The 24629-nt window shown below is 41.6% G+C and overlaps 1 protein-coding gene across 1 annotated transcript in view; it reads left to right on the top strand.

Annotated features, from left to right (window-relative positions):
• The first annotated feature begins 153 nt into the window (after positions 1-153).
• Positions 154-24629, top strand: part of TMEM63B (transmembrane protein 63B) — a 38150-nt gene continuing 13674 nt past the window's right edge. The window contains exons 1-6 of the mRNA XM_074237060.1: positions 154-290; positions 6864-7040; positions 7423-7502; positions 7826-7864; positions 10689-10779; positions 21677-21714. Of these exons, the coding sequence (XP_074093161.1) occupies positions 6888-7040; positions 7423-7502; positions 7826-7864; positions 10689-10779; positions 21677-21714 (401 nt within the window). The 5' untranslated portion in view covers positions 154-290; positions 6864-6887. The remainder of the gene's footprint in view (positions 291-6863; positions 7041-7422; positions 7503-7825; positions 7865-10688; positions 10780-21676; positions 21715-24629) is intronic.

Raw genomic sequence — 24629 nt, forward strand, 5'->3', positions numbered from 1 at the left:
CCCCCCGTTTTGGCGGGCCCCTCCCGCGCCTGCGCACCCGGCGCTCCCGGGCCCCTCCCGCGCCTGCGCCCGTCGCCGCGCGCCTCGGCCTGCGTGCGGACGTCGGGGGCGGGCCATGGCGAGCGTCGCCGCCTCGCCCCCTGCCGCCGCCCCTCCTCCTCCCTCCTCCGGCCTCCCCCAGCCGGGAGCAGCGGCCGCCTCAGCAGCCGGCAGCCCCCGCCGCCCAGCGACGCCCCCGGCCCCGAGCCCCGGCCCGAGCCTCGGAGCGGGAGCCGAGTCTGCGCCCCAGGGTGAGTAGGCGCCCCCGGCCCTCCCGCGGGGCCCGGCGGGCTCACGGGGCGGCCCGGCCGCCTCCCCGGAGCTGGAGCTGGGGCGGGCGGCCCGGCGGGCCCCGGGAGCCGGCGGGGCGGTGCGGTGCGGAGGGAAGTGTCGCAGGACGGGCGGGCTCCGTGGGGGCGGCCCCCCCGCGCACACGCACCCAGACACGCGCGACCGGAACCGTGCCCGCGCCGGGCCCGGGCTGCGGTGTGAGCGCCCCGCGCCCCGCGGAGGGGAGGGGCCCGGGGTCGGTAGAGCCGCGCCGCCGGCCTGCGTGGGGGCCCGGGGACGGGCCGGCCGCCCTTGGCGCCCCCGGGGCCTCCCCGCGAGTGGCAGCCCAGAGTGTGCGTGTGCCCCGGGGGAGGCATCTGCCCCCCGGGGGCGCCTGCTGATGCCAGCTCTGAGGGTCCTGACACTAAGGCACTACAGCGGGGAGTGCCTGCCCGACTGCCGAGAACACCGCCTTCCCCGCCCTGAGTGGAAAGGAAAGGTTGGCATGGCTGCCCTCCGGGGCACTGGGGTGGCATGAGAGTCCAGGCCCCGGCATGCCCACAGTATTGCATGCCGGAACCTGTAGTTCAGCTTGTCCTTGCCTGGTGGGTAGATGGCAAAGATTGGCATCCCCTTCATATGCCCTCCTAGCTCAGAGAAACTCAGGATGCCGGCAGAGCTAGCCCAACACTCTCATTGTGAGGAGGAGATGGATAAAGCAACGTGATCTGGCCAAGGTCACACAACTAATTAGTGACTGAACCAGCCCCGGAGCCCAGGTCTTAGAGTCCCCAGTTCTAAACTCTTTTCATCACACCCACTCTGCCTTACTCTCTAATCTGAGCAGTCCCACTATCACTCAGATAGCACTGAAGAACACTAGGAAATCTGGAAACGGCTCTGGTGGGAAGCCCCATAGAAAGGATTGGAAAGCACTGGAAAGACCCTAGGTCATGTTATCAAAATAAGCTTAGTCATAGCTGTCTTCACTTAAGCAGCCCCCAAAAAAATACTGTGTGTGTGTGTGTGTGTGTGTGTGTGTGTGTGTGTGTGTGTGTGTGTGGTGATGTCTTGTTTTGTTTTCATTTTCACTTTTCTCTGGTGTTTTGATTTTTTAAATTTATTTTTTAATTTTACAATTTTTCCTCTAATCTCAATTCCCTCCCCACAGATGGCCTTTATATTGTTTCCATACCATACATTGATCATTTATTTTTGTTTTTACCAAACCACTTCCCCCCGCCCCCAAACAACCTGAAATAAGTCCCTGTTGGGCCATAGAGTTTCCTAAGATAAATTACATTTAGAGAAAAGTATACAGATCATTCAGTCACACACATGCACTAGTTTTATAGATGTGGAAACTGAGACCTAGAAAGTGACATTCCTAGTGACAGAGCTCATCAGTGGTAGAGCCCCCAACCTCAGTCTCCTAGATTACTAGTCCAGATACTTTTTGTCTGTGGGTAAAAATTTGCAGTGGTATTCAGTTTAAACCCCAGACTTTGTAATGAGAGAAATTACCCTCAAGGCAAATAAAACCCTGAGACATGTATAACCATACTTGATAAATATATACGATCTGAGTTAACCCTGAAGTTCTAAAAGATACAGAGAAGTTGGGGGTTGGGAAAACATATCTTCCAGAAGGAGAACGGGAGGGCCTAGAGAAACAAAATTTTACACCATCACCACCAGTCCCCAAGGTACCTAAATTAATTGATGCAGTGGGTAGAGGATTGGGCCTGGAGTCAGGAAGACCTAAATTCAAATTGCTATGACCCTAGCTATATAAGTCACTTTATCTGCTTGCCTCAGTTTCCTAAAATAAGAATAGTAACAGATTATACTTCAAAGGTTTCTTGTAAGAATCAGATGGGATAGGGGTGGCTAGGTGGCTCAGTGGATAGATCACCAGCCTTAGAGTCAGGAATACCTGGGTTCAAATCCAACCTCAAACACTTAATATTTACCTAGCCATGTGGCCTTGGGCAAGCTACTTAACCCCATTGCCTTGGGGAAAAAAAAGAATCAGATGGAATAATATTTGCAAAGCCCAAAGCTTTATAAAAAATTTGTCCTTTCCCTCCCTTCAAATTGCTTTGCTAATAAATAATCTTTTTCATTCTTACATTACTTTTACTTTGCAGGCCCCTTCTCAAAATTTTATTCTTACTAGGATATTTCTGCCCAAGACAGAAAGACTGAACATTAAAGAGGGTTAGATTTGTCCAAGGTCACAGCATCACTGAGCTAAAAACTAGAGCCCTGATCTCCTATCTATCAATCAAGGCAACAAGTCCTAACAGCTCTAAAATAGCTCTAAAATAATAAACTTAAAACTGTAATGCCTTCTTTTTACCATTGACATTTTAGAATAGTGAAACTCAAAGTTGACCTGAAAAATAAACCCTTTGCCAACTTAAATTAAGCATTTAAGTCAAACTAGGAGAATCCATTGATACCTCTGGCATCCCTGTACAAGAAATTAAGTTTCTGCACCTCATAAGAATTCCACTCTGGGGTGGCTAGGTGGTGCAGTGAATAGAACACCAGCCCTGGAGTCAGGAGGACCTGAGTTCAAATTCGGCCTCAGACACTTAATAATTAACTAGTGGTGTGGTCTTAGGCAAGCCACTTAACCCCATTGCCTTGCAAAATCCTAAAAAAAAAAAAAAAAAAAAAATTCCACTCTGGTCTTTGTAGAAGCGTTGTACTATAATGAAAATTACACTGGTTTGGATCTCAAAGACCAAGGCTCCTAATTTTGTTCTTCACTAGATGTTTTACTTTGGACAAGTCATTTAAGTCTTATCTTCTGTAAAATGTAGATGATCAAAACCAACCTGGGACCTTAGATAAGAAGGAATTTGGAGATTGTCTCTAGTCATTGAGTCACTGTGAATATCAAATGTAATGATGTATATAAAGTTCTATATAAACCATAGTTTATATATATTCTCATATTCTATTACATTCTTCTCCAATACTCTCCAAAATCTTGAACTGCAAAAAACCTGTTCCTTAGTCTCCTACATCACCTCTGTCATTTTCTTTTTCTTATACATTTTTCCTTCACTTCCATTGACCATTAACACTCTAGCAGAGCTCCTTTTCCATTTCAGTTACTTGAACTAACAAAACAGTTGACAATGACTCTTCCCTGCTTATCCTGGTTGAGTGGTTAGAGCAAGGTTCCTCACTCTCAGATAAGAGGAATCGGAGGAGTACCACACAAACTGTCAGGCTTCCCTGAAATGGGAGCTTAGGGGGGCTTTGTCTTTGTATCTTGATCTCAGTGTGTGCCTTTGCTGTAGAACTGGGGGGGGGGGGTTACAACAACCTCTGGTGGAAAGGAGATGGTTTCAAGATGGACAGGGATTTTGAACTTAAATTGTACCCTAACTTAAAGTAAAAGTCTTCTCAGTTCTCCTGTTTATATACTCAGCTTCAGAACACACACAGCTCAAGTATACAACACAATAAAAAGATGCACATCCTCCATCTCTACCTACTAGAGGCCGTAATTAATATGTCGCATCTTTACACCATATACCCAAAACAATTGTTCAATAATTCAATAAGTATTTATTAATTGCCCTTACATGCATAGGGCTTTACCTAGGCACTGGGAATGAGGAAGCAGTATCACCTAGATACAGACACACACACACACACACATACACACATACACACATGGCCCATGTGCTATCCATATCCTACTTCCCTCCTAAATTTCCTTATTTTGTGCTGTAAAGAATTCTGGATTTGGAGTTTGAATCTCTGTTCTACCGGGTGGTCCTACACCAAACTATTCCTTACTCAGTGCCCTAGTTTATTACTCTGTAAAATGATAGCAATTTCAACTTTTCTTTTTTATTGAGTTTTACAATTTTTCCCCTATTCTTGCTTCCCTCCCTTCACCCCCCCCCCCCCACAAAAGGTAGTCTGGCAGTCTTTACATTTCAACTATTTTAATTCTAATGATCCTATGAACTTCAAATACATTATCATTCCCCTTCCACTATAATCTCTAGTTTGTCTGGGAGATTTCTTGACCTCCCAGGAAAAGACAAGGGATTGGGGTAGGAGATTTGGGAATCCCATTAAGTCATATCTAGGGCAATTGGGGAGAAGCTGCCTTTTCTCCCAGAGTCACTGCCACACCCCTGCAATTGTTGTTTGGCCTCTATCTGGGCTGTTCCTATCCCCAGCCGCCCCCCCCCCCCCATCTCCTCTTCTACTCTGAGAGACCCCTCTTGGGAAACTAGTGAGTGAGTGAGTGATGAGAGGGAGGAGGGAGAGCAAAGAAGCTTCGGCTTTGGCCTCCTTGGGGCCTTCTCCTCTAGCCTTGGGGTGATGCCCCCTCCGCCCCGCATCCCTTGGGGCCTAGGCTGCAGCTGCTGCCTCCCATTCCCCAGGCTCTCCTAGAGCACAGGTGTCTAAGCCAGAGATTGGTTGGGCTCCTTTTTTTTTTTTTTAGGATAGGGATACTATCTGCCCCACCCTAACATAGTTCCCAGGGGGAGCTTAGAGAGGTCTATAAATAACAGAGGTGAAGCCAGGCAGAGTGAAAAAACAAAGGGGGGAGGAATAGGGAATATTTTATTGTCTCCTGTAGTTAGCCCCCTCCCTGCCATGCTAGGGCATTATTGGGGAGGATAAAGCTTAAAACCTCCCACTCCCCTATGGTCTGCCAATGGTGCACCTTAGTAGAGGGTGTGGTATTCCCAGATAGCCCTGCTGTAGGAAAGAAGCTTAGCATTCCGGGAATTGTAGTCTGTATGGGGAGAAAAATGACAGGAAGAAAAGAATTTTTTTTTAATTTCTAAGTTTTAAGAAATAAAGATCTTCAAAAGAGTGGTCCTATCATTTATTTGGTAATCACATTAGACCCAAGACAGCAAACATGAAGGCTATTCTCTTTTTAAATGTATTGCAGTTGTGTATGTGATTGCAAAGAATTGTTGACAACCTGAACATCAACAGTTGTTGAATAGCTAAATAAACAGTGACACAAATTTTTACATATTTTTAAAAAAACTTCCTAACATTTAGATGAAATAGGTCATTGTTCCTACTCAGTGGAAGTCTTTAGGCAGAGGCTTTAGGTATATTGTTCTAATATGGGTTGGACTAAGTTGTCACTGAAGAAGTCCCTTTGAAATTGCAATTCAGTGATTTTCTTGGCATAGCTCAGCAGGAGCAGCTTGAGAAAGCCAAGTTGGGAGGAAAGGGGAGAAGAAAGGATAGGTTACAGAATTTAGTATAATCACAGAGTTCTCACATCATTGTGACCGTGCATAGTGGTCCTCTGGAGAGCCAGACCCAGAAATCCATACTATTGCTAGGAAAACAAGACTCCCTTTCCTTCCTTAACAGGGATAGGGAGTGAAGCAAGAAACCTAAGGGATATCAGGTTGGGTTAATGATCCATTTTTGTTGATGCCATTTAAATGTGTCACAGTATTTGATACTGTCTTGAATATTTGAAGGTGCTTTGTAAATATTTATTGTATAAATGAATCATAAGAAATTTAGAACTAAAGGGGTCTTCTTGTTCAGCCCCATCATTTTGCATGGAGTGTCAACCACTCTTGTAGATAGAGTGAAACACCTTCAATCTTTAACAGTCTTCTCTAGTTCCACTGACCAAAAGTATTCATTGCTAAGAGGTCAGCCCTCCTAATAGTGAACCACTCTTGCATTTACATATACAAACAATAATTAGGCAATGCTTGAAACCTTGATACCTTAGCAGGAGCCTCTGGAGTTCCAGCTACATTGTCACAACTTTTCAGAATTTAGTAGAATAATGCCCCTAAGTGTGAACAGGATATATTGCCTACCGGATTCTCTTTTGTATCCTCCTACAGACAATCATCCCCCTTGCAACTACTCTGAAAGTACAGTTCAGCTCTTTCTTACCTGCTTTTAGCAAGAATCTAGGCTGGAGGGGATGGAATGGGATGGAAGGTGGGAGGTTAGGAAGGACTTGGAAGGGTGCAGCTAAGGTGGCATAGTGGGATAAAAGCACTGGCCCTGGAGTCTGAAGGACCTGAGTTGAAATCCACTTGATACTTAATAGCTGTGTGACCTTGGGCAAGTTATTTAACCCCTTGCCGAGAGAGAGAGAGAGAGAGAGAGAGAGAGAGAGAGAGAGAGAGAGAGAGAGAGAGAGAAAGGAAAGAATAAAAAGGAGAAGAAAATGAGGACTGAAGAGCAAGAAACTTGAATCTTTCTCTTTAAGGGGAAATGACTGAGTCCACTTCTCTGGGGCAGGTGGGGCATAGGGGCACATGAGTGGAACTCTGCATCTCAGGAGAGGGCCCCTCTTCATCCCCTCCCTACCCAATAAATCTTTGCCTTCCCTGACCAGATCTTCCCATTTCCATTCCCAGAGTTTCTCTATATAACACTACTATTGCAGTTTTTCTAGAACAAGGACTAAAAGACATCCCTTTCTTTTTACTCACACTGCCTCCAAGGGCCTTGGGGGTAAAAGGAGGCAAACCCTAAAACCTTCAGCTGACCCTTTTCTTCCCTCATTGCAGGAGGACGATGCGGCAATAGCAACCATGATGCCCTTTCTGCTGGGCAACCCAACACTCAACAACACCCCGGAAACTAAGGATTACTGTTACAAAGCCCGGATCAGAAGCACCGTACTCCAAGGGTTGCCTTTTGGGGGAATTCCCACAGTACTTGCCCTTGACTTCCTATGCTTTCTTGTGAGTACTCAAGCTCCTTCCAATCCCAAGGTTGGAAAACTCCCCCAGCTCCAAGCCCAGAGCATCACTGGGGATACACATAGTACTCTCACCACCCCTCTTGGTCCTAACTTTTCCTCCTAATTGCTACATAAATACCTACTCCAGCTTCAGCCTCCTAACCAAAACCCTGGCCTTCCTGTTCACACATAACTAAGGGACCCCCTGTTCCCTCCCCCACCTACCAAAAAAACCCAGCTCACATCTCTGGCCTCAGACTCCATTTCATCTAGCCTCCCACTTACTCTAAACTCCAAAACCCATGTCAACATTGTCCTTTCCCTATAGAGGATGTGCAGAACTCCAGGTTTTGTCAATCTCTTTCCTATATCCTTTGCCCCAGTTGCTGCTGTTCCTGTTCTCTGTCCTGCGCAAGGTGGCCTGGGACTATGGACGCCTGGCCTTGGTTACCGATGTTGACAGGTAAGCGTGATAGAGGGGGGAGGGAGAAGAGACAGAGATGAGAGTTACCCCTATTTTCTAAATCTATACTTTTGCACACTTAAGATCCCTTCATTTTCTCTTTTTCAAATTAGTAGGATTGTGCTATTCTTCTACCCTGCCCATATCTGGTTTTGGTTTTCTTTGGGGGGGGGCATATGTTTTAGGGTTTGGGAGGGAAAGTACTGCAGTAAGAAATGCTCTTCATTTAGAAGGTGGTACTAATCAGGGGGAAGAGAGTCATGGAAAGGGGGCTACCATTCCCTCACCTCCAGACCTTAATGCTCTCTCTTCTCTGTCCTCAGGCTGCGACGCCAGCAAAGAGACCGAGTGGAGCAGGAATAGTACGTGGGGCAGCAGCCCCTCTCTTTCCCCTGCAAACCATCTTCCCTTGTTTCCTTGCTTTCTCACTTCTCATCTCTTGCCATTTTGATGTTTTCTTTTGCAGTTTGTCTCTCTGCAGTCTCGTGGTGGTTTCGGGATTAACTCAGGCGGTGTGCTTTGCAAATCAGGGAGTTCCTCAGCTTGTCTCTGAGTTTTATGTGCACACACGTGCATGCATGCACATACACACACACACACACACACACACACACACACACACACCCTATGCCCCTATTCAGTCCTAAAATTGAGCATTGAAAGGAATATAAGGCTGGGGCTAAGTAGTCTTCTACAGTTTTAATTAGGGAGAATAAAAAAGAATCCACTGGATATCATACCCCTTCTACCCGACACACTCAAATTCACCCTCAACTACAGAGACAAGAAGGGGATTCCCTGAGGCTTCCTTCCCCCTTAAGTCTCTGTTCTCTAGATTCCAGGGTTCCCTCCTTACTTCCTTTGGCCTGGTAGCCAGAAAGCATACTCCCCCAGCTGCAAAATCAGAATTGTCCAAGGAGCACCAGCTCCTTCTACAGTCCTCCGAGCCCTTGTCCCCTCACACTTTGGTCTCTGTTTGCAGGATAGAAGCTGCTTTTGCTGCTGCTGTTGCTGCTACTACTACTACTACTACTGCTGGGTGGGGGAAGAGGAATGGGGTTAAGGGGCCATTTTTGCGAATATTTCCCTTAACCCCCTCCCCTACAAGATAGGAACTGGGAGCCACCTCTCCTCCATCAGACTCAGGACCAGGAGACAAGGGTGTCCACAGAAGAGTTCCCTTGACCTGGTCCTTGACAAGCTAGTTTCAAGCTTCTCATGTCAGCAGTTTCTCATGAGGAGTGTACCACTACCCCCTGCTGGGCAGTTCCTCACACTGCAATGCAGATATTCAGAGGTCCTTAATTCTGGTCAGGACCAGCCTCTCCTTCCTGCAGGAATTGGCTCAGCTACTTTCTCTCTGGTATAATGTCTAGAGTATCCCAACCCACCCCCATCTGGAAATGCTTGGCAGTTCACATTATTCAATCTTCTAAGTTGCTCTTACAACCATCTTGTAAGATGGGTAGTAAAACATTATTATTCCCATTTTGCAGATGTGGAAACTGAGGTTCAGAGATGTTAAATGACTTGGCCATGCTCATACAGCTAGTAAGTGTTAGAGCTGGGATTTGAACACAGGTCTCTCCTAACTCCAGGTCTAGTACTTTTTCCTCTGTTCTTTCTAGTTCTGTAATATCTAAGCTTGGTCTCTTCATTGGAACATAGATCTATTTCTTATCATTGTATTCCCCATAATCAAAGCTTCAGTTATCATATAGCTGACATTTTTGTAGCACTCTCACAAGTTTAAAATGTGTTTTCCTCACATCAGTTCTATGAGGTGGGGATAAATATATGGACATTCTTCTGTAATCTGTCAATAATGCCAAAGCTAGAAGGGATCTTAGAGCTCATTTAGAGCCCTGACAGATGAGAAAATTGCATTACTAAAAAGTATTGCCCCAGAGAAGGGCAGCACAACTGAGGATTTGGCAGGCCTAGTATTGGTACTGCAAAGTCAAAGGATCCGCAGAAATTTTTGACTTTCTGGGTATTGTTAGAAGTTACTTTCTAAAATTTGAGTGTTCAGCCCAGCTCTTCCCCTGACCAGCCACCCTTTCCAGACTTCAGAAGGCTTTTGACACCATTTTTCTGTTTTCTTAGACTTTGTTTTTCTAACACAGCTTCCATTTCTAAGAGCTAGAAAGAACCTGAGAGATCATTGGGCTCTAATCCCTCCTTTTAAGAATAAGAAAACTCAAGGGAATAAAACAACTCAAATCACAGAGAGTTAGAATGCAAACTTTGGTGTCCTGACTTCCAGCACAAAACTCTTTCCACTATTTCAGCTCTTACAATTGCTAACTATATGGTGATAGGCAAGTCACTTAACTTCTCTGGACCTTAGTGTTTTCATTTGTAAAACGAGAGTAACAATACTTGAAACTTCCTACTTCACAGGGTGGTTGTGAAGAAACTATTTTGCAAGCACTAAATAGAAAGGTTTACAACTTAGCAGCTGGGTGGTACAGTGGATGGAGTGCTAGGCTTGGAGTTGGGAAGACTCATCTTCCTGAGTTCAAATCCAGTCTCAGATACTTACCAGCTTTATGACCTTCAGCAGGTCACTTAACCCTGTTTTCCTCAGTTTCTTCATCTGTAAAATGAACCAAAGAAGGAAATAACGAAGCAATCCTATGTCTTTACCAAGAAAACTCCCCAGAAATGGGGTCACAGAATCAGACCCAACTGAAACAACTGAACCACAAAATTATTTCAACTCAGCTTACTCTCTGATTCTAAATGGATTTACACTCTTAATTCCTGCCTTAGCCTCATTTCACACCTATCATCTTTCCCAAGACTATCTCCTGCCCTTTTCTAAACACTTCCTGGACTTCTCCCTACTGTCTTTCCTTCTAACCACCCTCCCACCCCTTCATTTTTTTTCATTCATTCAGCATTAATTGAATACCTACTGTGTTCACAGTCCTGTACTAAATATCCCCAGGCCTCCTTGAGAAAGAGAGGAGACACAAATGGGAAAAAGGGAAGAGGAGTCACTCCATCTCCATCTTTCATCTTCCCCCCATCCTTGCTTCGCCTTTCTCTGTTGCCCTATGCCTTCCTTGGCCCACAGAGCTATGGTGTAGTTGCTTCCTCCCTTCTGTCTGAGGTAGAGGAGGGCATTGAGCATCTCTTCTCTAACCCTTTTCTCCCCCACCCCCACCCCCCACCTTTCAGTATGTCCTCAGCAATGCAGGCAGACAGCCATGACCGCTACGAGCGCCTCACTTCTGTCTCCAGCTCCGTGGACTTTGAACAGAGAGACAATGTAAGTGACCTCCTTATTTCCCCCTTTCCTCCAGTGACCCACAAGCTCTGCTTCAGTTGTAAGGCACAGAAAAGCAAGGGTCCAACCCTGTTACCCCCCCCCCCCCCCCCCAAAAGCCATCTAGCAGTGCTCCTTCATTTGTCATTTGAGGAAACTGAAGCCTGGACAAATGAAGAAACCTAGTCTGGAACCCAAGTATTTTGTCTCTTCATTTAGTGCTTTTCCCCAATATATTACTACTTCAACATGCAACAGAAATTCTGGGTTAAAAAAAATATTTCCAATTCCTATCTTAATGGCCCATTTATTTCAGTCTGAGTTCCCTCCCAAATAAGTACCGTGCACCTTTTCCTTTCTTCCCTAAAGGTGGTTTCAGGTAGTCTTTAGCTTCAGTTTGATCTTTCCTTGAGTGGGCTTCCCTGAACTAACAGGCACCCTCCTCCCCTAAGAATTCAGGCTCCTGCTACTTCTTCCCCAACAGGAATAAAACAAACAGGGCAGGAATGCACCAAGGAACAAGCCTCAGAAGCAAGACGGCATCCTTATTCCCCATCCAGTAACATCCATCATTAGTCACTGTCCTTGACCAGGAGATGGTAGCCAGGGTACTTTCTTTCGATAAGAGCATCTAGTATGACAGTGACCCACTCAGTGTCTAAAGCCTCATCACCCTTGACAAGGTAACTCAAGGTTACCTTATAGCAGTCTGACAACAATTCAATTCAACAGATTTATAGAGCTCTTGCCTCCTGCATGGGAGCTATAGAGTTAAGCTTTGGGTCTACCAAAAGTGAAGTGAGATATAGTTCCTTTTCTTAAGGAGCTTCTTGTCTATTAGGTGGGTGACATGCATACTAATAAATAATAATACAAATTAAGTGTTCAGTAACAAGTACTTATGACTATAAAAAATGCTCTGAGAAATTGTAGAAGAGATGCAAAGAGAGAGACCACCTGAACCTAAGGAGATCAGGAAAAGTGACCTTGAAGGAAAAAGGATCTCAGTAAGCTTGAAGATGGAGAAAATCCATCCCAGGTTTGCAAGAGCAAAGGTGAGAAGATGAAACTCATCAGCAAGTTTTTAGCAATCTAATTTGGCTGGACCCTAATATGATAAGAAAAATTAGTTTCTTCCCTCCCATCAGGCACTTAGGCTCAATGCTGGGAATAAGATGCAAATGTGTTACAGGAACTCTTTTTAAAGGTGCTCCCCTTCTAATAAGGGACCAATGATGGCCAGGGAAAGGAGAAGTTACAGGAATGAGAAGAGCCATAGCGCAGTGGATTGGCATGTCTTTTCTCAAAGTCATGGTATTTTTTGATTACTGTTTCCGGAGCAAGCTATCAGAGGGGGAAAAATGTATCCTTGTGGTGGCTAGACAGATGGCAAGATGTTTAGAGTGTATCCCTGGAGCTAGCCAGGGATAGAGACATGGTCCAGAAAGGGGTACTATCCCAAGTAGGAGAGCAGGGAGGCCAGTAGCAGGTTAGACGCCAAGATGTCTCTAAAATTTCATACTTGTGAAACATCTAGAACCATCTTTGTGTAGTCAATGAATTTCCACTCAATTTGTGGTCAAGCTCAGGTAATCCTGGAAAGGTAACTAGGATCAGCTGGTGAGAGAACTTACATGCCAAGCTAATGAGTTGTCCTTCAGGCAGGAGAAGGTAGGAAACCTTTCAATTTTTGAGCAAGGAAATGTTATCCAAGTTGATAGTTACAAAGATGATTTGGGAAGTGTTTGAAAGGAGTCAACATTTGAGCATAAAGAAAAAAAAACTGTAGACTAGGGGACCAGTGTTAAAAACAGTCTGTCAGAGGCAATGAGCAATTGAACTAGTATAGTGGCAGTATGATTGGAGAGAAGGAAAATTCAGTGGACTTTGGAAAATAAAACTTGATAACTGGTTACATATGGACTGGGGTGGGGTGGGGGAGTCAAAGAAGAATCCAAGATGTTCTATCTGAGTACCCAGGAAAAAATAAAATAGTTGGGGAGGAGGACAGACAGAATTTTATTTAATTTAATTATCCAATTTAATTGTTTATTTACTTGCCTAAATAACTTAAATTTTAAAGTAAATATCCTTCAGTATATGGCTACATGGTCTAACAAAACAGATTCCCACATTAGTCATGTCTAAGAATATATGTCTGTCTTTCAGGAAGTGAATTTCATAAAATTCTTCCTAATTTCCTCTGAAGTTATCTATTTCATCATTTCTTTTGGCATAATAATATTTTACAACATTCATGTTCTTCAGTGTGTTTCATCTTTTCCCCTCCCATTACAACATACTCATAGTTTTCCAATTTTTGCTTACTACAAAAAGAATTATAAATATTTTGTACAGATGAATCTATTTCCTTTTTCTTTGAGATACAGGCCTAGTATTAATACTGCAAAGTCAAAGGATCCACAGAAATTTTTGACTTTCTGGCTATTGTTAGAAGTTACTTTCTAAAATGGCCGATCCTAGGGGTGGCTAGGTATGTAGTGGATGAGCACCAGCTCTGGAGTCAGGAGTACCTGAGTTCAGATCCGGCCTCAGACACTTAATAATTACCTTAGCTGTGTGGCCTTGGGCACTTAACCCCATTGCCTTGCAAAAAAAAAAAACTAAAATGGCTGATCCTAGTCTGAGCTCCTCCAACTACTGTACCTGTTTTGTTACAACCCTTCCCAACATTTGTCATTTTCCTCATGTCATCCTTGCTGTTCTGATAAGTGTGAGGTAGAACCTCAAAAGTTACTGGAATTTCTCTAATTATTGGTGACTAGAGTATTTTTTTTAAAATTATAATTGTCAGCATCTTGATTCTGTGAAACCATCTTCTCATATTCTTTAACCAGTTGTCTATTGGAAAATGACCCTTGGTCTTATAAATTTCAGTTCTTTATATATGTTGGAAATGAGACTTTTATCAAAGAAAACCTGGTTTTTTTCTCCCCCCACTGTTTCCCTTTTAAATTTTACTACATTAGTTTTGTTTAAGCAAAAACTTTTTACCCTAACGTAATCAGAGTTATCTGTTTTATTTTATGTGATCCATCACTTGTATAGTCACGAACTCTTCCCCTAACCATAGATCTAAGAGGTAATTATTCCTTGCTTTTTTAATTTGTTTATAATGTGACCTTTTATATCAAGGTCATATATCAATTTGGAACTTACTTAATGTGAAGATTTCTTCCCAACATTTTTTGTCAAACAGCATCTTTCCCCTAGTAACTAAGGTCTTTGGATTTATTGAACACTGTGCTACTGTGTTTCCATCTTTATATTTTATCTGTACCTAATCAAACTTTTTTTTAAACTAATTCCAAATCATTACAGTTATTATTCCTTTGTAGAGTTTGAGTTCCATTACTGATAGACCTTTCCTTCTGTTATGGTTTTTTTTTTCAGTATCACCCGTGAGATTCTTGATCTTAAGTTTTCAGTGTGAATTTCCTTTTTTGTTTTTAGCTCTAAAATTTTAACTCTTTTGGAAGTTTCACACAGCACTGAATAAATTAATTTAGACTATGTTGTCATTCTATTATTTTAGTTTGTCTTACCTATATATTTAATCTCTTTATTTGGGTCTGTGTTTATTTCTGCAAAGAGTGTTTTTTGGTTAAATTCATGTATTCTCTTAATGAATCTGAAGAGATACCCTCTCAATCTCAGTAATTATAAATGAATTTCTCTTTCCAACTTTTCTTGCTTGAATTTTGTTGATAATATATGGGAAGGCCTATGATTGACATAATTTATCTTAACTTCTGCAATTTTTCTAAAGTTATTTCAGTTAATTTTTAATTGAATCTAGTGATGCACCATCATATCTGCAAAAAGAGATAATTTTTGCCTTTGCTTATTCTCTCAATTTTTTTCTTGTCTTCTTCTTGCTAGCATTTTTTAGGCTTTTGCAGGGCAAATGGGGTTAAGTGGCTTGCCCAAGACCACACAGCCAGGTAATTATTAAGTGTCTGGGGCCAGATTTAAACTCAGGTACTCCTGACTCCTGGGCCAGTGCTCTATCTACTGCACCACCTAGCCCTACCTCTGATAGCTAGCATATCTAACATTATATTAAATAGTGTTAAAAATGAGTGTCCTTGCTTTATAAATTCTCATCACATTGGAAAAGTCTCTGACTTTCCTCCTTTACATTTAATTTGGATTTAGGAGAAAAACTACTATATTAAGGAAAGGTTCATTTATTCCTATGATTTCTAGAATTTTTCATAGAAATAAGGTTGAACTTTGTCAAAAGCCTTTTCAGCGTCTACTGATAATTTTTTTAAAATTATTTATAATAGCATGGGTTGTCATATTTATGATTTTCCTTATATTGAACCAAAATTACAGTCCTGATATAGATCCAGGCTTGTGATAATGTGTATTCTTTCTAATGTGATGTTGTAGCCTATTTGCTAACTTTTATTTTAAAAAAATTTTGTGACAATCAATTGATCTATATATATATATATATATAATGGTCTATAGTTTCCTACTTTGTTGCTGATGTAGGTAGCAAAACCATATTTATCATAGAAAGAGATTGAAAGGGTACTCTTTCATATTATTGTAAGCACTTGAGTTAAGAATTATTGTTTTTTTGAATGTTTTAAAGAATTTACTTGTGAATCTATCTGGTCCTGATCTTTGTTTTTTCCCTTTGAGAATTCATTTGTCGGGGGGGGGGGGGGGGGGGGGGGGGGGCTAGGTGGTGCAGTGGATAGAGCACCGGCCCTGGAGTCAGGAGTACCTGAGTTCAAATCCGGGCCTCAGACACTTAATAATTACCTAGCTGTGTGGTCTTGGGCAAGCTACTTAACATTGCCTTGCAAAAACTAAAAAAAAAAAAAAAAAAAAAAAAATCATGTTAATGCTAGCTTTTAATTTTTTTTAAACCAGCTCCTAGATTTATCAGTTCAGTAGCCTTTTTTCTTTCAATTTTTCATCTCCTTTAAGTTTTAAAATTTCTATTTTCTTACTTGGTGAGTTCTCGTTTATTTTTTAAATTGCATGCCCAATTCAATGATTTGTTCTTTGTTATGTTCATGAAAATCTTTAGAATTATACATTTTCCTCTCAGAATGGCTTTGGCTGTTTCCCATAAATTTTGGTATAACGACTCATTTTAATACTTTAGTGAAGTTTTCTATTGTTTTTGTAATGTTTTTGAGCCATCAGTACCTTAGAATTATGTTTAGTCTCTCCTTGCTTTTAAATTCATTAAGTCTTCCTCATTCATTATAATTTTATTGCTTTATGAACATTAGATAATATGTCAAATATTTTGTTTTCTGCATTTTTTTAGTAAGGTCTGTATGTTCCATTCATAGTCAGTTTTTGTGAAGGTATCATGTACAACTTATCAGTATGCAAATTCCTTTCTATTACCTTTCAGTAATTGCCAGAGATCTGTCACTTCCAATTTCTCTAAAGTTCTAGTCATTTGTTTAACTTCTTTTTTGTTTTATCTTTTAGTTAGAGTTGATCTAACCAAATTAAATGGTCAAAGGGGGATACATCAAGATATCCCTAATTAACATTTTAATTTTGCTATCTATTCCTCCCTTCAGTTTGAATATACTTTTCTTTATTTGTTTAGACGTTATATTATTAGGTACATGAATATCAAATATTGATATTGATTTGTTATCTATGACTTTGAACACAATATAGTAGTAAGCATAATGAACTTATGGAAAGGACAGATTTTTATGAAAAAGATGATTCCATTTTGGACATGTATTCATTGATTCCACAAACTTTTTGCTCTGTGCATATCATAATGCTTAGCATTAGAGGAGATAGTACATTTAAATAAAATGTTTCCTCCCCACATAACAATAACAATAATAGCTAATATTTACATAGCACTATTAAATTTGTAAAGTGATTTGGAGGCAACCGGATGACTCAATGGATAGAGCTGTGAAAGACCCAAGTTTAAACTTGCCCTCAGACACTCACTGGCTTTGTGACCCTGAACAAATCACTTAATATTCCGGAAATGGCAACTCCAATATCTTTGCTGAGAACAAACAAAATATGTTATCTCATTTGATCTTCATAACAACCTTGGGAGACAGGTACTATTATTATATCCATTTTATAGATGAGAGATTAAATGAATTACCTAGGATTACTCTACTAGTAAATGTCTATGGTAGTAATTAAAGTCTTCTTCCTGACTCAAAGTCCAGCTCTCTAACCTGTGCCACCTAGTTGTTTCCCTTCATGGAGCATACTGTCTAATAGGGAGCTAAAACACGAATATGAATTATTATAATACATATACATGCTACATGCATTCAAGTTGCAGAATAAAGTGCAGCGGAGGTTGTCATGGGCCCAAAGAAGGTTTTATGGAGGAAGTAACTTTTGATTTAGACTGAAGGATAAGGGGATTCAGAAGGCAAAAAGAAAGAAGTAGAACATTGAGCATATTTAGGAGATAAGGAAGACCAGTTTGACTGGAGCATAGAACACATAAAGGACATTAATATTTAAGAAGACTGATGACAGATTATGGAAGGCCTTAAATAACCAGACAGAAAAAAGAAGCCTGAATTTTACTTGGAAAGGCAATAGGGAACCACTGAATATTTTTGAGCAGAAGAATGGCATGAATGGCATGCTCTGCATATAGAAAATAAGAAAATAGAAAACAAAGGTAATTATGTAAAATTTTGATAGAAGTGGGGAAGACCTGTTAGAAAGGTATTATTCACATTCCTTTATATAGGTAATAATAAAACTGCTCTAGGGTGATGACAATGGGAATACCAAAGTGAGGGATGTTAATTAGAGTGGTATTGCCATAAACTACAAATGGCTTTTTTATAGAAATACAGACACCAGGGCAGCTAGTTGACATAGTGGATAAAGCACCGGCCCTGGAGTCAGGAGTAACCTGGGTTCAAATCCGGTCTCAGACACTTAATAGTTACCTAGCTGTGGGCAAGCCACTTAACCCCGTTTGCCTTGCAAAAAAAAACCTGAAAAAAAAAATACAGACACCGAAATAATTGGAGAACTATCAGTTGCTTATAATTACATCATGTCAATATAATAAAAATAACATTATTATTTAATTTGCTTTCTCAGTATCATGCCATTCAGACCACCAAAAGTTGGAGCTTCAAAAATAATAACAATCCATCTAGAGGAGCAAAAGGACAAGAATCTCAAGGGAAATAGTGGTGGGGAGGGAGTGGAAGAGAAATCTAGTAATTCCAGATCCTCAAATTATCCATCTATTCACAGTATCCGTCAGCTTCCAATTTAAGTCAGAAGGGATCTAAGAGATCATCTTGATATAGCCAGCCCCCTCCTTTCTCACCCCACCCATCCCAGTTTCACTAAGGAGACTGATCCTAGGGACTGACAAAACAATAATTGCTACTTATTAAATAATATAAAATCCAACCAATGTAACAGATTAAGCATATGACAAGAGAAGCAAACTATCATAAGCACAGTATTGGATAAACTCCTAGAGTAAAGACTCATATAGAGAAAAGCTGCAGGGAAAATTGGAGCTAGAATATAATCTCCCAGCTTTTCTCCTTCTCTCCCATCCCACAGATGACCATACAACACTTTAGGGAGTGAATATGAGTTTTTCAGAGTCTCTAAAAATTATGAAGTTGTTTACCCACCACACAGAGAGCATGGTTTAATTTTCCTAGTTCCTTTATTTACTTACCTTCTGTGAGCAGCTGTACCTTAACTATCATTTTCTTCCTGGGACTAGTTGGTCAGAAGTACTCTTCTTCAAATCTCTTCTAGAATTTTAGGCCTCTCTTATATGTTTATATTTTAATAGTATTCCAACTTATTTATATTTGTCTTAACTCCCTTGTTACATTACAAACTTTTTGAGTGATGAACATTTGTGCTTCTACTTTGTATTCCCATTTAGTGTCTTAATATAGTGTTTCGGGACGGAATAGTACTATATAACTTGAAGTATACCTAAGATTGGCCCTATCTGATCTATTGAATAAAATCTAAACTCGGGTTTGCATTAAATACCTTCATAGCCTGACATCAATCCATCTTACTGGTCTTATATTGTCCTGCTTCCCTTCCCAGTCTAGGTTCTACCTAGCTTAGAGAAATTTATTTTCTCAAATAAAATACCAGACTGACTCTATCTCAGGATCTCCCCTCTTCACAAAATAAAAATTTCTTTAATGCATTCATCTAAACCAGCTTAGAGGCTCCAGAGTCAGAAGGGATCTAATACATTATTTAATCTACCCACCTTTCTTCCCACCCCACCTATCCCAGTTCTACAAAAGAGGAGTTTAAGTCTAGGGACTGCAACTTGGCCAGTGTTTCAGTTAGTAACTAATTTGGAATTTGAACTCGGGACCTCTGAACCCCAATCCAGTTTTTTTTTCCTGATTGTGTTACTTTGCCTCCCTAATCACCAACCTTCCCAAGACTTGAAGATTAGTTGTAGGGGTGGCAGAGGAGAGAAGAGGAATGTGTAGGCAAAAACTCCAGAGATCCAATTGACTCTGGTACCAGCAAGAAGGGGAGCAGCAACAAAGTGATTGGTTCTCAAGACAAGTATATGTAGGTCACAAACCCTGGGACTCCTTGTGTATGAAAAAGGAGTAAATAACACACACACAAAAGGTTAAGTTGAGGCATTTGAATATCATTGCCCTAGCCAGAAGTGCTAAGGAGTTGAGGTCAGTATCCATCTAATGGTAAAAAGTTTCTATTCTTAGACCCATCGTCCCACTGTTCTACCATGAAAATAGGTAGGAGTGTAACACACATAACTCATGTTATTCGAAAGGAGATTCTCAATAACAGCTCAAAAAATTCTCAATACTAGCTAAAAACTGCCTCTTAACTAATAGGACATCTGCTCTTTGCAGCAATGTCAGCCCCAAGGATCCCAAGACCTACTCTCCTCTATGAAAGAAAACTAGACATTTAATCTAGACTCCCAATAGACTCTTCTCTTTCCTCTAAATTATTCCCTCTTACCATTCATTGTGGGACCTAAACCCACTCAGATGTACATTTTTTTTCCAGACATCTGAGACATCACTTACATCAGAATTTTAACTTTGAGCACTTCAATCCCTAAGCACACAAGAAAAGCTCTGAGTTAGGTATCGAGTCAACAGCAAGTTGAAATAAGATGTGGTACCTGTTCAATAGATTGGGGCTATCTTACAGAGTTCTGGTTCACATATACTCATATGATAAATGGTCAAGTACAGCAGTTTGAAAAGTACAAGCAGTCATGTCATTGGAGGTGCCTTTGCAGGTGGAGAGGAGAAAGACTTTGGGGGACATGACATTTTAATTGGGTCTTAAAGGATAGCTAAGAATGCCTGGGGACTTTGAGGCATAGGGAGTGAAATGAACTCAGGAAACATCAGGGAGACTAATTTGAGCAGAGCATAGATTAGGTGAAGACTGGAAAGATGAGTTGGTGCCAGCCTGTTCAGGTCAGTCCTCTGGAGAAGTTAGATTATATTCAGTACCCAGTAGGAAAACATTTTTAAACATAGGAGTGATGTAGCCAGAGCTGTTCTTTAGAAAATTTGGTGTGTAGGATGCAGTATAGGTGAGGGAAAACTGACAGTGCGAGATTTCATTAGGAATCTTCATGGAATGAACCAGTCAAGTGATCATGAGGTTCTTCACTAAGATTGTGGAAATGGAAATAAGAAAGAGGAAGATAGAAATGCTAATGCTAAGGTAGAATTGATTGGATGTAGTGATAAGATATTGAAGAGGATGGAATTTTAAAAGACCTTATTTTGAGCCTGGGTAGTGGATAAAGTACTAGGATTCAGTTGAAAGGAAGAACAAGTTTGGGAGGAAATATGGTAAGCTCAGTTTTGAAAAGATTTAAGGCTCTTGAATATTCAGATATAGTGAGATTTCATTTTATAGATTAGTGGATCATCAAAATAGAGAAGTTATGGGATTATATAGGATGGCTAAGAGAAAAAGGTAGAGAGAAAAGAGGACCAGGCCTTAAAAGAATAAGGTAGTAGACAGAAGAATCTAACAGATTCAAGAACTGGAGGAGAGAATATCCAGAAGGAAAGGATGTTCAACAGTGTCACATATAGTAGAAAGATAAGGAGAATGTGAAATGAAAGGCTAGTGACCTTGGAGATAGAAGTTTCAATGCAGTATTGATAACAGAAGCCAGATTATAAAAGAGGAATTGTGGATTCCAAGTGGAGATCACTTCTTGTGACTCAGCAGTGATGAAGGGAGGTTCATAAGTGAAACAGAATTAAGGTAATGTTTGGGTTGTTTGTTTGGGATTTGGGTTTTTGTTTTTTTGTTTTTTGTCCAGGGAAGCTCTTCAGTATGTTTGTAGGCATCAGGGATTGAACCTAGTGAAGAAGAGAATGATGATGCATGGAGGAATAATCAAGCAAGGTCTCAATGGAAGATGAACCAAAGGGCAGGGGGTGAAAGTGAGGAGGCTATTAGCTTTAGAAAGGTATTCTGGATAATTGAAGGGAGACGGGCATAGATATAATGCGGGTATTAAAACTAAATTTCATATCTTAGTTCAACCATTCCTATGTCAAGCCTTTCCAGAAAACAGATCTTGAGATCAAAGAGGATCTTGAGACTTAACCCATAGCCCTTTTTGCTTAGAGGAACAAAACTAGGAAATGTGAAGTCAGAAGGAAGGGACTAGATAGTATCCAGAATGGAAACTCGTCCCAAAATAATGAACAGTCAACTGAAGTGCCTTAGTAAGAGTAGATGGAATAAGGTACAGGAGGGAAGGAGCTAAAAGGTCAGGGGAAGAGCAATGTTGCTTTCTAGGTTGGTGAGAAACCAACTCCAAGTGACATATTTTTTGTTCTGTTCTTGCCCTACCCCAAAACAGGGTTTCTGCTCCTGGCTGACAGCAATCTTCAGGATAAAGTAAGTATAATGGGGCTTCAAGCTCCCAAACCCTCATATCACAGACCTTAGCCAATGTCCAAAGTTTTAAAACTAGAGCCTTTGAGCCTCTAACCTGATTTTTCCTAGAACTTCTAGAACTTTCCTAGGAAAGGAATTACCCTTATTTCTATTTCTCTCCTACCACCCAATATCAGAGGCTCATCCTGTCATTAGGTCTATCACCTAAAGTGGCAGTGCAATTAAATAGAACAGTTCCTTATTTATCAGCAGGCAGGAGCAGGTGCCCAGCAGCCAAGAGCAAGTGCCCAGCAGGCAGGAGCAGCTACCCAGAAACACAGAGAAGCTGCTCAGCAGGCAGTACCTGCTTCCCAACAGGGAGGAGCTACTGTCCAACTGGCATGAGCCAATGCACAGCAGGGAAGACCTACTACCCGGCTGGCAGGAACGCCTGTGCAGGCAGGAAACACTGTCCTCCCGGCAGAAGCCAACGCATAGTCAGGAGGAGTCAGTACCCAGCTGCAGGAGTTGCTAGCCAATAGGGAGGAGCAGCTACTCAAGAGGAGGGGGCAAGATTTATGCTGGCATAATAGCCAGCATAGCTTGTTTTAGCTGGCAGGAGGAAACCTTCAACTGGAAGAAAGAAGCAATCAGCTGGCATGAGCAATTACTCAACTGACAGGAGAGTGCTTCAAGAAGACAGATGAGCTCAATTGGCAGAGTCAAGGATATGGAAAAATAGCAAGCAGTCAGGCAGCATTCATTGTCTTCTTGAGGTTAACTGGCTCCCCAATGAATCCCCCAGGCCAAACCCCTTATCAGAACTCAGCCTTGTGGGGTGGAAAGAAGGAAAAAAGGAAATTTTCATTGAGTCTTATTTTGTGGGGTGGCTAGGTGCCGCAGTGGATAGAGCACCAGCCCTGGAATCAGGAGTACCTGGGTTCAAATCTAATGCTTAATACCTAGCTGTGTGACCTTGGGCAAGCCACTTAACCCCATTTGCCTTGCAAAAACCTAAAAAAAAAACAACTCAGCCTTTCTGAAGCTCCAAGGTAGCTTTTTTCCTTTTCCCATTTGTATTTAAATTATTTTCTCCTTCACTCTCCATTACCGCTTCCTCCTTCCCTCTTGATTCCTCTCCTTTTCCCTTTCATGCCTCTACTGTCTTCCCACTCTCCTTCCTCCCCCCCCCCCCCCACTTCTTTCCTCATCTGTTTTGTTCAAGCTAAGCAAGTGGTTATACAAAGTTGACGCTCCCAGCCAAAAGCTCACACAAGTGATAGTACCATAATAGAAAGCAATCAATTGATATACTCTAGGAAAATGAGAGTAAGAAAAGCACTTTTGGCTAGAAGGGTCAGAGAAGACTTCATAGGGGAGGAGATGCCTGAACTCACATTGAAGGAAAAACAGAATCAACAAAACTTTTTGCAACTGATTGACTATAAATCTGGGTGATAGAAGGAGATGGTACCGTAACAGAAATAAGGGAGTTGACCTACGTGAAGCAATGAAATGGTGTGAGGATAATGAGGTCCATTTTGGATCTTGAATTTGAGGTTCCAGTGATATTTTCAAGTGGAAATTTACACCAGGTAGTTGGCATTTTGGAATTAGATTCCAAGAGAAATTGCAGTTGGGATTTGGGAGTCATTTGCATATATTTTGGAGGGAACCACCTAGATACAGGTGATAATTGTACTCAAGAAAACTGATGGGGCGGCTAGGTGTTGTAGTGGATAAAGCACCGGCCCTGGAGTCAAGAGTACCTGGGTTCAAATCTGATCTCAGACACTTAATTACCTAGTTGTGTGGCCTTGGGCAAGCCACTTAACTCCGTTTGCCTTGCAAAAACCTTAAAAAAAACTGATGAGATTCCCAAGGGTAAAAATGAATTTAAAAAAAGAAGGAAAAAGAACCCAGTGGTAGGGTAGTGGGTAGCACATAGAGATAGAGATGATCCAGCAAAGTTCTCATTCATTTAGCAAATACTGAGGAGGACTCAGACATAGGAGAGCCAGAAGGAAGCAGTGTCATGGAAACTAAAGAATGAAGGAATATGTAAGAAGCAGCCAGGGTAGATGATTCCTAGCATTTGGCAGAGACCTTGAAATGAGAGAAATTAGAGATGATTTTTTTTTAAGGGCAGGTGAACCAGGGTACAATTAGAGGGTTTGACCAAAGCACCACAGGAAATTAAACCAAGGAACAGAAGAAAAAGGAATGGTGTACAGAGAAAATAAGTGAGAGATGGCCTTAATTTTCTCAGTTAAGTACTCCTACAAGGCCCTCCACTAAGAGGAAGGAAGGGAGAGAAGAGGTTAGGAATGATCTGAAGCTTGGAGAGAGAAGCACTTGCTTGGCACAACCACTACAGGCAATGTAATTAAGTAAGAAAGAATTACCATACAGTAGTGAGAGCCCAGGGGATTCTTGTAGCAGGACAGACAAAAAACACAGAGAATGCCCCTAGGGTGAAGGTAACTCCATTTTGCTGTTTGGCAAGATGTAAACAATGATAGAACAAGGAGACAAGTCGAAGAGTGTGTAGCTGAAATGGTCAATAGTAGGATCATGACTGAAGAGAGAAAAGTGAGGCCAGGACAAAGCTCCTTGAACAGGACTGGAGGACTCAATGAGGACAAAGGATAGTTTTAGTAAGAGTGAGATGAAAGGTTGGGAAGTTATTATATAGAGGTGGTATAATAATCTAAATCTGATGCTTGTGGTTGGTTAAGGTTAAGTGAAGAAAATATAGATCATGGGAGTTGAGGGGGTTGATGAATTAGAAAGACATAGGTACTCGAGGTGACATCCCTCATCATTCCCTCCTCATTTTTCTTATCCTTCCTTTACCATTCCCACTTTTCTTTCTTCCTTCTCTCTTCCTCTTTTTCATTACACACAAATACCCTAAACCTTCCTTCCATCTTGGA

Source organism: Macrotis lagotis, chromosome 5, assembly GCF_037893015.1.
Source record: "Macrotis lagotis isolate mMagLag1 chromosome 5, bilby.v1.9.chrom.fasta, whole genome shotgun sequence".
In the NCBI taxonomy this organism is placed as follows: domain Eukaryota; kingdom Metazoa; phylum Chordata; class Mammalia; order Peramelemorphia; family Peramelidae; genus Macrotis; species Macrotis lagotis.